Source organism: Anopheles bellator, chromosome 1 (genome assembly GCF_943735745.2).
Source record: "Anopheles bellator chromosome 1, idAnoBellAS_SP24_06.2, whole genome shotgun sequence".
Taxonomy (NCBI): Eukaryota; Metazoa; Arthropoda; class Insecta; order Diptera; family Culicidae; genus Anopheles; species Anopheles bellator.
Genome location: NC_071285.1, coordinates 12,134,881 through 12,153,505, shown reverse-complemented (window position 1 = coordinate 12,153,505; position 18,625 = coordinate 12,134,881). Strand labels below are relative to the sequence as shown.

Below are 18,625 nucleotides of genomic sequence, written 5' to 3'. Positions count from 1 at the left end.
GTTGGACGAATGACAAGACGGTGGTCAGATAGTATTTTAAATAATGTCGTTTTTTTCACGCTTTTTATTGTTCATTCTTGTGGTGTTGCTTTCTCGCGTGTACACAGTTCCTTAAACGATATCACCGGTTCCGCCTGACGGTGCCACGGGTCTGATATAATATGTTTTGCTTCCTAAAAACAAATCTTAGCGTGTAACCATTGGCTTTGTTCAATGCGCACTTCACCATAATAGACCGTGTTCGAAAGCTTTTAAAAGCCACCCTCCCCATATGTGCCTTGTTACAATCTACGTGCTGTCTGCGTATTAATCGGAATTGCGAATCCCACTTTAAGTCCTCCAGTAAAGATAATAGCTGAAACCCTTTAGTTGGCTTCTATTGCACACACTGCGCATTGGTGCGTGATCGGTCCATGAAGGTGATGGATGGATGAGTTTATTTGGAATGTGTTCTTGCTATTTGGCGCTCTTTCAACGCCCGTATCTTCCCTTATTTTAACTTTGTCTTCGGAGCTTACTGTCTAGCCGCGTAAGCGGCATCCGTGTAGGGTATATTTGCTCCGTCGTAAATCGTTTCCATGCCGCAAAAGGCGGCATGAAACTTGTCACGTACGTTTAAAGTAATATTTCTAAAGAAACAAACGAAAACAAATGATACACAAGATGATGCTGTTCGATGCCGTTGCGAAAAATACCGAAATCACACAAAACAAATTCTTCAAACGTGTTGAAAATCTTAAGGTGAAACAATTCCGCTTAAATAAAACTTGTTTTCGAACGCGGCGCATCTAGCTAAGCATACCCCAGACGGACATGACCAGCTTGTAGAGCAGCAGCAACACGACGACCTTCGTGGCCTGATGAAGCCAGTACAAGCTACAGAGTCGGAATGAAAATAAGAACCCAAATCATTACTCACGGACAATGACTTCTTACTGGGGCAAGTGCCCCACAATCTTACCGGTTCCAGCGTATGACGGCCTGCGGTACGGTCTCCATCGGATCGTTCAGCAGGTACCGCCTGATACCGCAGAAGTACTGCTCCAGGAAGTAGTCCCAGTTGATCTGGCGCATGTCGAAGAAGAACAGCTTCTTGTCCGCACTGGACAGCCTGCGCCAGAGCGCGTTCATGTTGTCCATCTTGAACTGCCATTCGCGCATCGAGAAGTACTCGATCACGTCCATGAAGCGGTGGATCTTCTTGTAGCTGCGAAGTAATCTTTTGCGCATCGCGACGGGATGTGCCAAACCGGATAACGAGAGATTAATGATGATTGATCGCCGCACCCGAGGTCTCACGTGCATACGAATAAGCGCCGCGGTCATTTTTCACCAGACATCCCTAAAAACATACCTTGGCTTCCTGCCGATCAGTAGCGCAATGATGTCACCGATGACAGCCGGCGCGTAGTGTAGGAAGATGATGGACAGGTAGTGCAAGATTATGTTCGGGTTGCTGGCGTAGCACAGGTACCAGATGGCTTTCATCGTCGGATACATCGAGCCAAACTTGATGGTCGTGTGCGTAAAGTCGCCCCATGTGATGCAGTTGTTCGGCTCGGTGCAAAAGTTGTAGATCGGGATCTCGGGGTCTGGCAGGATCTCCCTGTGGGACAGGACATAGAAACACCCGTGAGCACTCGGTTACATCTTGAGGAGTTCGTCGTGGCGGTAACGTACTTTCGGTTTCGCTCGCCAACGTCCCAGGCTGACGAGATGATACCGTTGACGCACAGATCGACCGGCACCATATTGGCCACCTTGGCTGGATCGGCACGTAGCGTTCGCAGGACGCCGGTTCCGGCACCGGCAATCACTCCGGTCGGGCCGTAGAAGTTATCGATCCATCCGGGCACTGGTTCCTGGTAAGTTGCGATCACTAATGGGAGCGGGCAATAGTGCGTTAAATTTGAGTCGGAATTTCGTTTCAGGTCATCACGTTCGCGACCGTCACGTATTTGAATAAGCGCGACTACTTCAAACTTTCGCCTAATTTCGCTTTCACCCAGCGCTCAAAGAGAACCGCCCTGGCTGGCAATATTTTATCAATCGTTTGATCAGCGCCCTGGATGCCTGGATTGATTGGGTTCCCCTGCTTTCGGACAATTAAAACCCGCCAATTGGGCACTCGGTGCACGTGCCAGCCTAATGTGAATATATGCCCGTCACGTGCTCAGGACGCGTTATGCGTTTGGGCGACTTTCCCCGAGCGCTCCAATGGCCACCGGCGACTGGTTGGCCCTGATCGTGTGTCAGCGATCCGTCGTATCCGTTGGTCCGGCGTAAACTTGACATTTGGCGCATTGCTGGTTCCTATGCATAAACTAACACCCGTCCGCGAGCGATCATCCATTGATCGTCTAGCTCGCGTGTAGCTATCTTCGAGACGGTCAAGGTTAGGCGTTTTGCGGAACATCATTCAGCGCGCCACAAGCCGCGAGCATCTTCGCGAACCAGTTTCTCGCTTGGCCGGCCTCTAACAGGCGCCATATTGGCAGGATGGTGATCGCGCAGGCACACAGCTCGTGCTCGTACGACCCAAACCATAACCAAAACAACCAGCCACTGTGGGTGGATGGCCCAGTTCTTCAGCGCGCGCACTTCCAATTCTGGTGGCGCATGGAGGTACGATCAGCCTGCAGCTGATGCGACCGTGGACAGGGCGGCATGTATTGATACATACCAATTAGCTGGCGGTTGGAGTCGTCATTGCACGAATTGCGACATGGGCGACGGCGGTCGCTTTGTAGCGGGGTACGAGATGCGGCACCAGCGCATAACAGCACCTTTGGGTGTGCCATTGTTGCTGTCGCCGACGGTTGGCCCTACGCGATCGGTTTCCATTGCCATTATGGCGGGCTTTCTTGGGGCCGCGACTGTCGCCGAGCTTTTCGTTTGGTAACCGCGACCGGGGACATTCCTCAACAGACCCACACACATGTGCACCTTCTGGCGTGGTCTATCTTCTGGCACCCATCGGTACCGTCACTTGACACACTAAACGATGGCCAAGGGACCTGGGCCTGGCGGTCGACTAGGTCGGGCTAAGGTTGTGCAAAACGCGCCTCCACCGCTGACCGCGCGAGGTGGGAACGACACCGGCGTTAATGAGTTGCCGTTTGCTGACAAGACATGTGACGTGTTCACCGGGCGGGGAGTGGCGATCATCTGGGCCCGACGAAAAGTCCTTCGTGGCCCCTCGACGATCCCTTCGGGCAGCCTATTTATCGTACTGCGCTTGGCGGACAACGGCCGGAACGATGTTTGCTTTCTTGCCCCTCGGTGTTAGTGACCGAGTACACATTCCCTGGGGCAGATCGACATCGGACCATCGGATCGCTCCGACCGACAGCCGAGATCGTGGTCCAAGGGAAGTGTCTCTTGACATCGTTAGGTTAGGGGTCGCCACGATCCGCGGCTTTGCACGCTCCGAGAGGCTACTTTTACACGTTGCTGGATGACACAGTATGTTTTTTCGTGTTTATAAATTTGCCGGTAAATCCCAGAACTATTAGGAGCTTTGTCACATTAATTGTAACTGCAAATGTTATTGTACTCCTACACGTCGTAGCGGTTCATGTCACCGCATTGTAATTATCTTTTAAGGTGCCTTTAGTAACCACAAAAAATCGCCACCTTTACTCGACCCCATGCAGAACCCTAACAAGAGTGACAAAATTCTCTTCGCTTTGTATGATGATCTCGCGTTCATTCCGATCACCAACAGATAGCTAATGATTGGGACGATCCGAACAGGGCGAAGAAACGCAGCACAGTTAGTAAAGAAATAGAGCTAAAGAGAGCGAAAGAAAGAAAGAGTGAGGGGGGCTAATAGAAGACCCCGAAAAAAAACATGCACGGTATGTAATCCATCTGCAATGGTAATCAATCCCAAACGAGCAGTGATTGTCATTCAATTACCGCGTGGCGGAATCTCCGATGTCGGCTGGACCCACACGACACTTTAGGAAGAAAGCGTCCTCGGAGATCGAAGAAGAAGAAAACGGAGAAAGACACCACACGAAAAGATGAAGCATGGATTGTATAATCCTAAAGTGAGCACCGGCCAACCGCGCCAAGTGCGCGCGCGCGCGGCTCGCGCAAATGATGTAAGGCTGAGCCGAGGTTGCTCTGCGTACTGCGCGGCGACGGTGCGATACCGATCGGTGCGTGCGTGCGCGTGCACTTGAAGAGTGTGCCCTGGACCACCGACACACATCAAGATGTGTGTCCACATTATGAGAACGCGGCGGTGGTGCGATGTTGGGCAACGGCGGCGGTGGCCACCTCGAAGTGTGTCCGCTGCGCCTGATGACCCAAAAGCTGGTCCAATTTAAAGCTGAACCCATTTTCTGTGCTTGCTTCTGCGCGCGGCGAGACGTTCGCGTTCTACGCCGCAGCTACGAACCGAAAGCCAAACATTGGCCATCATTAAACAAAACACACCACACACGGTCGGGTGGTGTCCAAAGCGTTTCCAAATCCATTCCGCTTCGCGGAAAACACCATCACTCACTGCGAAATGTGGCGACCACGCCATGTGTCGACCGGTGTTGATTGCTGTTTGTTTTAAGGGTTGCCCATCCTTGGCCCCACCGGCCTTAGTTTACTGTTTGTGTGACGAACGGTTCAACATCAACATGTATTGTGGCTGTGGGTACATTTGCCTAACTGACTTGCCACTTCCGTAAACAGGGTACTCCGGTTTACTAGGATACCTTCGGCGAGGGCTTTTAAAGGGGGAAAAGAAAAACCCTCTTTTAATTGTTTCTTGAGTTCAGCGGAAAGTGCCACTGTTCTACAACCTGATCGCTAGCAAACGGTGTGGATTGCACGATGTTGTGCTCCACAACCGTTCCGGATAAGCGCTTTCGCGTGACGCCTAGCGTCGTGTCGTGAGCAATAAAATTTCGGCCCATGTTGCCCCATTAACGGACGCATGCAGATCTCATTACGGTACCGCTCATCAACACGACCTGAAAGTCACGTCCGGATTTGCATTCCAGTGGTGCATGGACGAATCGAGACTGGCGCTCCGATCCGATCGCACACCGGGCGTTGAAACTAGATCCTGATCGATTCCATCAGCCTCTTTTCGGAAGACAGTTTGGTGCTCGATTCGCTCGATTAGCGATTTAATCGAGCGCGAACACAGGCGAGACGGTCCACAGGCCGGCCACCGAAGCTTCCGAGGCTCACAAGCTTGAGCAGCCCGAGGTGTTGAACGGGGTGTCAGCTGCTACAGCACATTTGCCGTCGTCGCGGTCGTCGGGTGTTTGAATTTTTAATAGACAGCCCCCCCAGGTGAAGCCAACCGAATGATACCAACCAATCATCCGACACCCAAATGCAGTTGCGGTGCGTATGTGTTTTGGACACCACTATTACGTGTTCCTTAATTGCCGTTCGTTTAGACATCATAAATGAGGCATTTAAATGATTGTTTGCTGCTCGGACATACCTCTGTCATCGCACAACCGACAACGGTTCTGTGAATGGAAGCACCGATTTGTGAATGAAAAACGGGGTGACGGTTTGATTCAAAAAGGTCATAATTTATATGCTCTCGTGGTTGGCGCTACCCGTACCGGTTCGAACTGCGGCCAACCGGTACCGGACAGTGCTTATATATTCAAATGGCATCGCGAGGCAGGATCGTGATATATTTTGACCGCCTTTCAAAAATAACTATGCTTCACATCGAAACAAAGCTTTTTCTTGGGGGAAATTTTCCCCACAAATCAATTGTTTCAAATGTGTTTGCAGTTTAATCTAGCAAACCTCGCCAATGCGGGTTGTCAATTGGAAAGGATAAAACCCAATCGAAAGCGATCTAGTAATCATAGACCGAAGTTAGTTCTGTCTGACGGCCGAAACAGTCGTGCACACGTTACAAGTGCTATCGAAAATCAGTTCTTAGAAGTGACTAACGCGGTAACGGGGGAAGGTATTTTAGACAGTCATTTGCATAAATATATTATGTGAATAATATATGCCCCGAGCTAGAGGTAAATTTGCATATTCGGCTTCGATGCGATCGCTTTAAAATCGCCACCGCGTGACCTCTGTCTGGATCGATTTATTCGAAAATCCCTGAAACACAACCAAGGCTAGCCCGCCACCGATTCGCCAACTCCAACGTTCTATCGACGCTCGATCGGTTTCGACGGAGTGCCAATCTGGGCAATTATATAATTCACAATTCGGTAATTGGTACGCCGAAGGTGGAAGGTTAGGCACATAAGCTACATCTTGCAGCTTTTCTTCATTTCTCGGTATTCGCAGAGCCTGTGGATGCAAAAGGTCGTGTCCGATGCGCGGGGCCGTGAAAGCTGTGACCGTCAACTTTGTGTTGTGTTTACGTTTACGGTTGGTCATGCAATTTTTGGCGATGGTGGTGATTATTGACCACACTGGCCCCGTCATGACATGTCGTCGGCCTTGATTACCACACTGCCACCGGTGCGCAAGTACCTAGACAGGAAGCTGGTGGCGCGTTACCGAACAACAATAGCAGTGGTAGTAAAAAACACGTAAATCATCGACGACAGCCACTCGAGTCGCCGCCCTGGAGGTCAGCCCCCCAACCAGGCTCCACGTAAAGAAGGACAAATGTAACAATTTGGGCAAATGTGGCAGCTATCCCTGAGCGGGCCTCAACCAAACACCGGCCCGGTAGGAAATTATCGACACTTCACTAACGATGTTGCGAGCCCCATCCGTGCGCTGCCGCATTGCTTGCTTGCCTTCCCCAGCATTCATTCTTGAACTAGGATTATTGTTACGATCTACACCGACCACACACCCCAAGCCCTTGAAACGTGCTGTTGCATCACTCACTTCCGGGAAGTGCCTCAAAACGTCTCTGGAACTGGGGTCTGGAGATTCATGGTCAATGGCACAGTAACTTTGGCCACAATGGGGCACTGTTGGGCACACGCTACGTACATGGTTTTTGGCGTCTACGTGCTCCTAAAGCATCCGCTCAGCGGTTGGTCTAATCCTAAGATAAGATCTATCGCCATAAGGGCCACGCCAGGTGGCCGCGAGATGCTGAAGACGGTGAATAACAATAAGCACCATTACGCCAAGGTAACGGAATGCGTCTCATTGCGCAGAACCATCATCGCTTCACGTGCCCGAGTTCAGGTTCGAGTTGGCGAAAGGAAAGTCACGTGTTATGGGCCGCCTTTTGAGTCGTCAAGCCTATTTGCTCGTTAGGCTATCCTTGCGTCCTCGACACGTTCACTTGAGTTCTCGGCAGGGCAGCATCCGGTGAGATATTTCTGAATCATTTGGTAAACTGACGCCGGCCACGACAAATGCGTCAGAAGGTGGGATTTACGTACGCAGGGATTGTGCGAACGATAAAAAGAATGAACAGAGTATGTCATCAAGTGAGTGGCCGATTTGCGACAAAAGTGGCCACATCCGATTGACCAACGGACACACGTTAAATAAACTCAAACAATTCCTCTGACATCCTGCTGGATGCTGCTTATCTAGGCACGTGGCTGGTTGCTCGTTTGCGTAACTTGATTATTCTTCCGCGCCCGCGGGTTCTACCCGGGATAGGACAATCTTAAAGCTGGTGTGATAATTCGCGCCTCATACAGCTCATGGCTTGTGATTTTTACGCCACAATGGCGTACATCACCTAAACAAACTTGTCTTCTAGTGTTCCGAAGGAGAACTCAACAAATCCTTTTCCTGTTGATCTTTTGAGAAGCAAACTATTGGCCATCTCTAGCTTTGACTGGATTGAACTTAGTTTCGACCCGCTCAGGACGCCACACGATCAACCTGCTTCCGTTGCGACACATCCGTTGTCGCAAGAAGGATCGAAAGCCTAGCGACCGAAGGGTCCGAACGGTGTCCGGTGTTGGAAAGTTTCGCAAACTTCACTCGCTCATATTAACTCTACTCGATCGATTAGAATCCTGCGGTGGGGCCACACCACACATAACATGCAGCTCATTTGCGTATCCGTCGGTCGCTTTTGGGCGGGTGTCACACTCCCCGATGTGCCAATCTTTGCAACGGCGACAGGTTTTGAATTCAAATTGGCGAAGGACAACCCTGGTAGCGGACCACAGGGCACTTGAGCGCGTGAGTCAATAAACCGATCAACCGACGGAAGACGGCGTGATGTCGAAATGCGACACGCGATCAGTGAGCCTCCGTCAGGCCGGTACGGAGGCGCAACGCAATTAAACTCATGCGCACGGGAGCTGTTTGATTAACAGAGGCGTGTCACAAATCGTGCACGTGTCCGTGCAAGTGCCCATTACCTGGCGCACCCGATGCCGTGGGCTCACGGTTCCGTGATTAAGCTTGTAGGCCCGATGCTGCTAGGTAAGTCAATAGCGACCTTTTTGGGCACCTTTTTAAAGTACTTTTTTCATATTTTAGATATGGAATGCATGTGAGATACTTTAAATCTGCAACCGTGCATGAAGGAATCTGAGAATCTGCTGTTATCCTTGTGTCACCCACGCGTAAGTCCTATTTTTACTACGACAGTGTCAATGCTAATCCCCCGCGTACTTACCGATTCCCGGGCGAAACATTCCGACAGGCATCCCGCGGCTGTTTTTATGGACCACGTCCTCCGCGATGGCCTTCGTGAAGGTGTACGTGTTGGGCCACTTGCCGAGCAGTCTGCATCGTGGGCCGAGAAAGGGATTACAGACATGAAGACATGAAGCGGGTGCGCAACGAAGGTCCCCCCAAAAAAGGGGCGCTAGTGATCGGTCGCATCGAGCACTTACACGGGGGTGATCTTTTCGATCATGCCCTCGGTGACGCAGTCGCTAAGGTGGATCATCTTCTCGGACTCAATCGGCGGGTCGTAGAACCGCTCGTCGACAACCGGCTGGGGGCACTGTGTGTACGCGGTCGAGACGTAGATCATCGACTTGAGGTTCTTCATCTCGTGGCAAAGGTCCAATACGTCCTGGCACGCCTTCACGTTGATCTGCATGGCCGTCTTCATTTTCTCATCAAATCGCACCGTGGCGGCAAGATGAAAGACAATATTGACCTGCGAATGAGAAAACCATAAGCTCAGCAGAGCTTTTACGGGCTGGTACGGGTATGGAGAGCTTCCGGAGGGGTTCCGGAGAATACATTACGTTTTCGGCCAAAACTTCCCGATCCGATGCGCTGATACCGAGGGCCGGCTGCATACAATCCCCGGCGACGGCTCGGATTTTGTGGTCGTATTTCGGACAGGCTTGCTTCATTTTGTCAAACATCTGAGCAAGAGAGGGAGAGAGAGAGCGATAATCGGTGAGCTATCGTTCGGTTGGAGGTCTACCGGGCTACCTACAGCATCGTCGAAGATTTCTTCTACGCGCGAAAAGATGTCCTTGCCGCGCTTGCTCCGCACCAGCAGAAAGATGTTTTCAATCCCCGGGCAGCTGGTCAGCAGTTTGTAGATGAGAGCTGCCGAAACACAGTAAAGGATAACTTGAATGAAGGATAGAGGACGACCAGATATTTTATGGCGATGCGATTGGTGACGAAAAGCTGTCAACGCTGCTTATGCGTATCATGATTTGACTATTTTTTTGGCCATTTGTTTTTCGAGTTATGCTACCAACAACGAAACATAAGGATCATTGTCCCGAACGTGATGGTTCTTTGGAGTGTACCCGTCACAATACGAATTGGAGTTCCCCGGTGTTACGAGAAATTCTCCGGAATCGATTTTCTTCTCATTCTTTCATTAGCAACTTCGAGCTAGTATTTGGTGTCCACCCGCTCACGTGAGAACCACCTGACTAAACATCCATTCGCTCACAGAGGGTGAAATCAAAGACCCGGCAAAAATTAGCTTCATTATGCGACTTTTCTATCGCGCTTTTCCATCTTCGGGGGTTTGCCTTTCGATGGGGGCACGGACCACTAAAACCCCCCACTAGCACAGGCGGTCGGGAAGCTTCCTTTCTTCTCTGTTGCTAAGGGCAGGCTGTGGACAATGAAGATTATGGGCAGCGACGAAACAGGTTTCTTGACCGGACCGGACCGGGGCCACTCTGGCTGATCGGGTGGCATGCTAAAAGCAGCCGATTTTTTCTTTCCATAAAGACCATAAACCCACATCGATCGTTTAGAGAATGGTGGGATCTTTTTTGGGAGCACATAAGAAGAAGAAAACGTGGATGAGCCAAACATTAGATCACCCGAGGGCTATCGCGTGACAATGTTTGACAACATTATGCTGCCCGATTTGTGCGGTTGACCCTGAACTTGCTGCTACACCGGTGGCTTGAATTATTCATCCACGGGCTAGCCATTCGGGCGCAGATAAGCGAAAGCATTCTTGTTCTTCTCTTGCAGGTGTTCTTCGGGCTCTCGGCCCAGAGGTTAGTGTAACACGGCCGTCTCATCGAATCGGTCCGAACCTTTGGGCTGAATGGGCAGCTTCAGGGTGTGTATGTAAAACGTGGGTCCTTTCAACTCGTTTCTTTCTCGTTTTCTCCGAAAAACAGCCACAGCCCTGCTCATTTAAATAACTGGTTCTGCGCATCCCATTCGCATCCGTGGGGGCTAATGCAAATCCTTGGGATGTGTCATGGAATCGTCCATAATTCCGAATCTTTTGGCTCAGCGCCAAACGAACGGCGGGCGGGCAGGCAGCAGCCGGAACTAAGGGACGGAGAATCGGCAGCTTTTATGCGTTCCGCCAATCAGGTGGAACGGTGCCACGGTCCCACGTCCACGTGTCTGTCCCGGTGCTGGCGGTGCTGATTGCCGATTCCGAGAAAGCCCTCCGTGTGAGCGATCCATAAAGAGCGATGATTTAGTGGACACTGCCTAACGGAGCCGTGCCCGCGCGATCCCGAAGCGCGATCTCCTGAAGCGCGTGGAGCGCATATGTTAAACCAGGGGCTGTTAACCCCGCGAATGTTTTGTGGCCCCACACGCGCCCGCAAGCAACTTCTACCCCGCACAGCTAACGGCTTTTTTTTTGGCAAAAGTTACACGAGCATCAAAATGGTGCTCTGGAATCGTTTTAACTAAATGTCCTTTAACGTTGGGATATCCCCAACCTGTTGAATTTTTTGTGTGAATCCTCGTGGGGTTCAACGGGAACAGGAGCATAATTTGTTTACCTCCGCCTTTCTAGCCCGTCATGCGGTCTCCTTAATTGCTTTATACTGCTTGAGTTGGGCTTTATTGCGTGCCTTGGCTTTTGCTCATTAAATTAAGCTCTTAAATGTAATCAGGGTCGTGGCAGCATCTCGCCTTGAGAACGAACGAAAAAGCACCGAGTGGTTAACGTGAGGTAGAACTTTTATAGATTTGTTTGTCCCTTCAGTGACGTGTAGCTTTTATTGTTTCATTTGCTGACACCTACAGCACAACAGCACGGCTTTCAGGTTGTGTAACTGTGCAATCAAGCGATGGAGAATGGTGTACGGGTTCTTTTAATTTATTTTGTATCGCCCCACCAAAGGTTCGTACCTTAATTCTGCTGCATTGAAATCTTTCGTTCCGGGGCGGAGGGCGTCCAGAAATAAGTGACGAACAGCGGACGGCGTTTTGGCGACCACACTCGATCCTCATTACGCTTACGACCGTTGTGTGCGTGAGTATGTGTGGCCAGGTTTCTGGTTTGCTCCCAACGCCTCACCTTCTCGCCACAATTACAGCCGGCTGTCGCCAATCTTCCGTTGCAGCATTGCAGCAGCAGTACCACCGAGGAGACGGTAACTACGGGGTCTGCAAGTCATTATGTAACCCGATACCGAACGCTCCATGGGTTGCCCGTACGTCGCACCGGTCTATTCGGCCTGAACCTGGCGTGCATTGCGGTGAAAGCTTTCGGTGCAACCTTTGCACGGTGCAACGGCAATTGAACAGCTGATCGCACGCTGAGCTGAGACACTTACCACAAGAGCCTTTTTTCGCAGCGTTCTTAAGTTGACAGCGCCGTGCGTAGTCGGCAGTCGGTCGGTTGCAACAAATTGTCGCAATTGTTGCAATCCTAGGCCCAAGCCGGAGCCGATCAGCCCCAGAATGAAAGCGATCAGTGCAAGTGCGCAGGCAGCGGGCAGTAACCAGAAACGAAAACCGGGTCTGGTGCTCGGTCGATTACCGGTCGGTGGTTTGTGCACGCTTTTTGCATACGACATGCGTCTGCCGGGTGCTGGAGCCATTACGCACATATTGCAACATTCGCTCCTGCGCCTTCGGATCGACGATTTACGGTCGAGCTCGAAAAACAACAAAAAACGGCGGGTAAAATAATAACGGTACACAATCAGCTGTGTTCTGGATGGGACCCGCTGGTGCCACGATGGCTGCCGAAGAATTATGCAAAAAACGCCGACCAGCAGCAATAAGAAAAGAACGACTCGCGAAACCACTTCACAGCCGATGATCGTCGGCTATGGTCTTGCGAAATTTGACGTCCACCCTTCTAGGTGGTCCGGGTCTTGGGGCGGTGTGTGCGGCTCGGTTTAGCGTCGTGTATTTGCATAAACCAGTCCTCCGTTGTGGTCTGTTCTAGCGACTGGCACCAAGAGACACAGCTGTTTTTCGCAGAATCGTTCGTTTGGATCGCTTTCACCCAGTGGTTCGAAAATCAAAGATGAATTTTTGGACGAAAGATGAGATGAATTGGTGGATCGATGAAAGGAGATAAAATAACCTTAAGTTATTCAATGTGAAAGACATTTCGCAACACACCGAAATGGGAAATTTAGTGAATCATTCGTTGGGTTTGTGATCATTCCTTTGGCTAGGACTTTCCCTATGGCTCTATGGGGTTTGAATAAAGTGGCTAAAATATTCAAATTCTATGACATTCCACTGGCATCACCATTTTTGCCATTATTTTTACTATTCAAATGGCCCATTTTTATGACACACCATCATAGATTAACGGATAAAATATGTTCACCAGCCACTGACGGTTTCCATATTAATATATATGAATTATACGATCATTTAGTGAACGCATTGTAATGCTCCCAAGTAACGGGCAGGATCGTGCAGCGGTGAAAGGTACTGCATAAACAAGAGCAGCAGCATATCGTCGAAAAACCCGGCAATGTGATAGTTGTAGCCCACTTTCTGGCGCACAAACTGCACCAATTGAGTGCAGTCGTCGAATTTTCGGCTGGTTTGTCGGTCAAGGTGAAGATGGTGATGGCAGCGGACGTACAACAGCCTACGCACCCCGGCCGACCGCAACGTGCTGCTTACGTAACCACGAGTCCCCGAGGGGGTCCCCGATCACCGCACGGTTTGGTGACCATTTTTCACCATTATCGCAATTTCGCCGCGTTTTGCGCCAAGATTTCCTCCCTTTCGAATGTCACGGCATCCGTAAGGGCGGAGATTTCTAGGCTTGGAGTAATGGATTTAATGAAAATAGGACCAACTGATGTCTCTTTTTCTTTTAGGGCAGCCGATTTTGGGCCGAAAATCGCGATCTCGTAATGTTTCGTGAACACATGCACTACCGTGCCAGGGATTCAATGAAACGGAATAAAACCAACAGCGGGCCAACACATACACGTGGACCTAGTGAAATGTAAACAATTCACACATTCCCTTCCAACGGGGCACCGATAGCGCATAACCAAGGCGCGTCATCGGAGCGGCCGCGGAGTGGTGCGATGCGAAAGAGAGATTATTTCAAGGTTGGCTGCAAACGAAGGCTCAACGAAGGAGTCGTCTCCATTCGTTGTCCATCCGTTCACACCGAGAGGCACACCGCACAGAACAACCACGAAATGGGGTAATTTTGGCGAAATTTTATCGCGCAAACGACCACTTTTACGAGCCGCCGTAGCGCGCGTGTAAACCCCTGGTACGTAACCGTGTTTGTGGCCACGATTGAAAACCATCCGCCGTGATCCGTCCAGTCCAGTCAATGCCACGGTGGGGCGGTGCATCGTGTTGGGCTCAGATAATGGACTTTTATTTGGCTTACGCCACTAGACTGGCCCTGCACTTCGAGGTCAATCCAGGCAAGGAAAGGGCGCCACTGCACTTTGTGGACGCGTTTAATTATTATTCTATTTTTTGTCTTATTTTCAGCGCATTAAGGTGCACCTACGGGTCGGTGCACAAATGCAGCGATGTGCAGCAAGAGATCCGTTTTCTTGCAATCCTTCCGCTTCGGAGATTAAGATTGAGTGTACTTCAAGGCTAGGAAAAAAACGCGTTGCAATCTTTAATAGGCATTTTTAATGTGTTGCCTTCGGTTTGGCTGCAACTTGGAACGGCTAATGAGGTCAAGATGGGACTGGTGTGTTTGAGGTTCGTAGTATGTTTACCCATGCAATGAGCACGACATTCACTACTTCCTTTACCAGTATTTTCCTGCCCGGCGATAAGTGATGGCAAACAGATAGCGCGATGCGCGATAAGTGACACAAAAAATGGTTCTATTTAAACGTGATCATCCGTCAATCGTTACACGGCGGCACCGCAATACTCACTCTTGCCCAGGAACCCGGTTCCACCGGTGATGAAGACACTGCATTTATTGTAAAACTGCTGAACATCGGTGAGTTTCTCGTCGAGCTTGGCCGGTGTGATGGTGGCCGGTGGGCTCTGCTGCTGGCCACCGGTTTGCCCGCCCAGCAGCTCGTCGTCGTAGATCGACACGGTCATGTTGTCCGGGGATGGGATCACTGTGAACGGACGGTGAAGTCTTTCGCTTTCGGCCGAACTCTTTCGGCACTGTTTAATGCTCTAGGCGCACCGAACCCGAATACACTCACTTACAATTGAACTGTAAACAGTGGAAGGAATTTGTGAGCGCCCTGTTAAGCTGCTTATTTAATGAAACTTATAAATAACCTTAGCGACTACACTTATTAAAATTAGCGAAAGTGTCACCAAACCGCTCACAGAAGTGTCATCTCTGGTCGTCACGATGCTGTCCACACTGCGCTATTGTTACAGCAGCACGGCAGTGTGGTAGTGTCGTCATTCCGACAAATCCGTCCACAAAAGACCCGTTTGATCGAGGTCTCTGGGCGCGAAAAGGAACGGTCCGGACCGGAGTGACGGAATTAAAGCCCAACGGGCTACGGGCAGTCCGTCGTGCACGGTGGCCAACATATTTGCACTTTTCTTTACATAACGTGACGTATTTTGCACACCGCGTAAGGCGTTTGTACGTTAAGTAATCTTTTCAGCACAAGATGCGCGGCTTCTCGACGGGAGACACGGTGGAGGTGGAGCAAACAACGGCCCCCCTGACGGAAGGACGCGACGCTGAGGGATCATGAGCTAATGGGATAAATTATTGCAACCGCAACAATTGACACAGAGAGATACAGTTTGCATATGGTTCGAGAACATGGTTTTTAGTATCTGCATCACCGACCGTTCACACACCACGCACGCACACGTTTTCTAATTATACGTCACTCCTTCCTTGTGCGGGGCGGAAGTGACCGATCGTTTGCGAGGGGTGCGTGTCTAAGGACGATTAAACTACGGGGGCCGTGCGTTATTGATCATTATGTCTATCTGGAGAGTCTAAAGTGTCAAAGTGTGTTGGTTGGAAGGTAATCGGAAGCCGTAGATTGTGGAGAGATTCGTTAAAATAGATTAATTTAAGCACTTATATCAAGAGTTTTAAAATCACAAAAATCCCCTGACACGTATGAAGCACAAAGAACGATCACGATCAGTATCTATTTTATGCACATGGTAATTGCATCACTTCAATATGCTTCAACGATTTGATCGAGTCTCTCGACACAGTGGCACAACAGTGGAACATCACTCGGTACTGGGCCAGAACCTATTTAACTTCCGATCACGCACGGTGCACACGGTTGGTTAGCGTTCCGATGCACGTGTCCGGGTAGAACCGGAAGCGATGGTAGCGTGTTGTGAACCTTTTTAGCACGTCGATGCCTGTGTGTACTCGTTCCGCAAGACACCGATGCGCTGTCCACGAACCTCGGCTGCAGACTGACACCGGAACACGCGGTACACCAGCACCTTAATACACAAGCTGCTGCGCTGTCACCTGCGCTGGCCGACTGACTGACTGCGAACTGTCCGTGCGCTGCGACCGCTGTGGTCGACGGTCAATCAAAAACTGCTGATCGATAGCGCTGGGCAAGCGAGACCAACGCTGCCGCCGTGCCGCGCTGGGTCGTTTGTTTTTTGGGTGGCAGCGAGGTAGATGGCGGTCGGGCGGTCGGGCGGTCGGTCCTCGGGCCCCGGTCCACTGTTATCGTCAGCTGTGGCCATTTCGCGCACGGCACGGCGATTGGCAAGAGCGAGAGTTTGAGAGGGGGGATATGGATAGGCGGAGATAGGAAGAAAGAGAGAGAGAGAGAGATATTGAGGGAGAGACATTTTCGAAGAACTAAGAAAGTTGCTGGGAGATGTTGAAAACCGGGCGCCCGGGCCGGGCGTTCGAGGATCACATTAATCGAATATGTTTAATGATTTTTTTTATGTGTCACGGGTCCAGTTTGTGTTTGTGATTTAATCCGATTAATTATATGTTTGGTAAATCAAATAGGACAGAAATCGTCGTAGAACGGCATCGCCGGAGGAGAGCGAAATATTAATTCCACGTTCGAAAGACATGGGTGCCGCATCAGACGACGAACTCGCCAAGAGTGGAATATATGATTTATTTTATTTTTCTGATAAGAAGATGTCACTGTCTGTTTGCAGATGAGTGGAGGGATGAACATTTATTGTAGAACCCATATTCTGACCAGAAGAAATCTTTTGAAACCTAACCAAACACCCCATTGAAATGGAACGATTTTGGAATGCACTTTTCAAAGCGATCTTCGTAGTCCTAGTAGGTTCCCCAAACTTCTTACAGTGCGCTCTTCCGCGGTGAGGAACAAATAAGAGTGTGGACCGCGTGAAATGATCGTGGACAAGCGAAGCGAAAGAGTTTCTACCGTGTTACTCTTACTTTTATCGCCCGTTCGCTCCTGCGATCGCCCGGTCACTTTGATCTTTCTTTGCTCGTTCGTACTAAGTCCAGCGCCCGCACAGTCCGCCGCACGGAGAATTATGTAATTTTCGTACAAATGCGCGAACTGGCAAAACATGATCGAGTGCCCTCTTGGCGCCTACCTTCACTGCCTCCCCTTGCAGCGAGTGGGCAGTGAGCGAGCGGGAGGAACGCCACTTGTGTGAATTGCGTAGCCAGGAAAACTTGTTTTCTCATTATTTCCCATCGTATGCCGTAAGGTGTGTGCTGGGAAATCCACTCAGAATCATGCGGCAGCGATCGCTGATCGTTTCCGCTTCATATAGATTCTGGTAGGAGCGTCACCAGAAAAAGTGGCCGTCGCCCGAAGGCCTAGAGGGGCCTCGAGGGACCAAAACACCGTGTGGCAAGTTGTCCCTGGACGCCTACACATCGTTTTATTTGTGGCTTCCTCTCGACCGAGACCGAGAATGGGCCGCGTACGCGTTTGTCGGCAGCAAATTGGAAAGTAAGGTCGCCAAAGTTGGGAAAACCACTGACCATCGCTACGACTGGTGTCTCAGGCCAGGTTGACGAAAAGGACGACTGCCAGAATGCAAGCAAACTGAGTTGCGAGAATCGTTTGCGAACCGTCCTGAAAACCGGTGGGATATGTTTGAAGTGCTCAAATATTTTGGCAACGATCGCTCGTTCGCGTGCAGCGACACAATATTGAACCATTAAATACGTAGATTGGTTTGGGAAGTTTTGGGGTTCTCTAAGTTAGCACACCGACAACGGTAAACAATACACACGGCGCCCATTAGTCGGTTCATTCTTTGTTGACGCAGCCGGGCCCACAGCAGTATGATCTCATAATGGTTCGCTGGCAAGATCCGGTGTTCTGATTCTTCCGAAGCGTAGACAACGATAAAAGAACCATCCAGCAAGTGGCCACGATTGAAAGCCGCGTTCCAGGAAGCAACGAAAGCCTCATTTTGCGTAGCGTGCCCTGCTGGAACGCCTTCAAAAGCTGCTAGTTACCTTCCATCTTGGCACACGTGGCCACGGCGAAGGTCGGACGGCTCGACCGGTGATCCGGTGTAATCATAAACCGAACAAGTGCGGAACTATTATTTGTACCACACAACCCCGAGGTGTGTAAGTGGTGTCTGGTTCTCCTTAAGTTATATTGCTTATTAAATAACAGGCGATAATGATAACCCCACCAAGCAAGGGCCATGCAAAGGAGCCGTGTCTGATTAGAGGTTTGGTCGATGTCTGCGATTTGATCTTGATTGATGCTGCCAGGCTCCTGCTGTGTTCCGCCGAACAATCGTTAGATTCCCAACAGATTTGCTTTCTAGAAATTACGGCCTTCGGTGACCACACGAGAACGAGTTGTAGCATTGATTAAAAAGGGTTTGCGAAAGGGAACAGAATGGGAGTCTATTCAATCTAACAAAAAGGCGTAGTTTATGTAATGCTGCCTCGGCGTCCCTAGTATTTGCACTGCTTGAAGCCAATTAATTTCAAATTAAACACGATTCGCTTGATCAGGGCCCATGATTTCGTGTTGCGATCGCCAGCCACGCCATCCAGTTTGTAATGAGTTTGTTACGAGTTTTCATCTCTCTGTATCATATGTTCACCCATTTTACGGCCCAGGCTTATCGGCTACAAATCACCCATCAAACG

The 18,625-nt window shown here is 50.2% G+C and overlaps 1 protein-coding gene across 3 annotated transcripts; it reads right to left on the bottom strand.

The window, feature by feature from the left end:
- Positions 1 to 54: 54 nt before the first annotated feature.
- On the bottom strand, positions 55 to 16,063 carry LOC131205892 (fatty acyl-CoA reductase wat). Of its 3 annotated transcripts, none has more exons than XM_058198190.1 (10): positions 15,943 to 16,063; positions 14,463 to 14,758; positions 9,332 to 9,447; positions 9,135 to 9,257; positions 8,772 to 9,043; positions 8,552 to 8,661; positions 1,681 to 1,879; positions 1,355 to 1,606; positions 962 to 1,219; positions 55 to 876 (listed from the first exon to the last, which is right to left on the bottom strand). In XM_058198190.1, exons 2-10 carry the CDS (start codon positions 14,635 to 14,637, stop codon positions 789 to 791), a joined length of 1,593 nt encoding a protein of 530 aa, XP_058054173.1. In that variant the 5' UTR covers positions 14,638 to 14,758; positions 15,943 to 16,063; the 3' UTR covers positions 55 to 788. The 3 variants fall into 3 exon arrangements, with proteins under 3 accessions (XP_058054173.1, XP_058054174.1, XP_058054172.1); XM_058198191.1 differs by having other exon boundaries at positions 15,985 to 16,031; XM_058198189.1 differs by lacking the exon at positions 15,943 to 16,063 and adding an exon at positions 15,879 to 15,930.
- Positions 16,064 to 18,625: the final 2,562 nt, after the last annotated feature.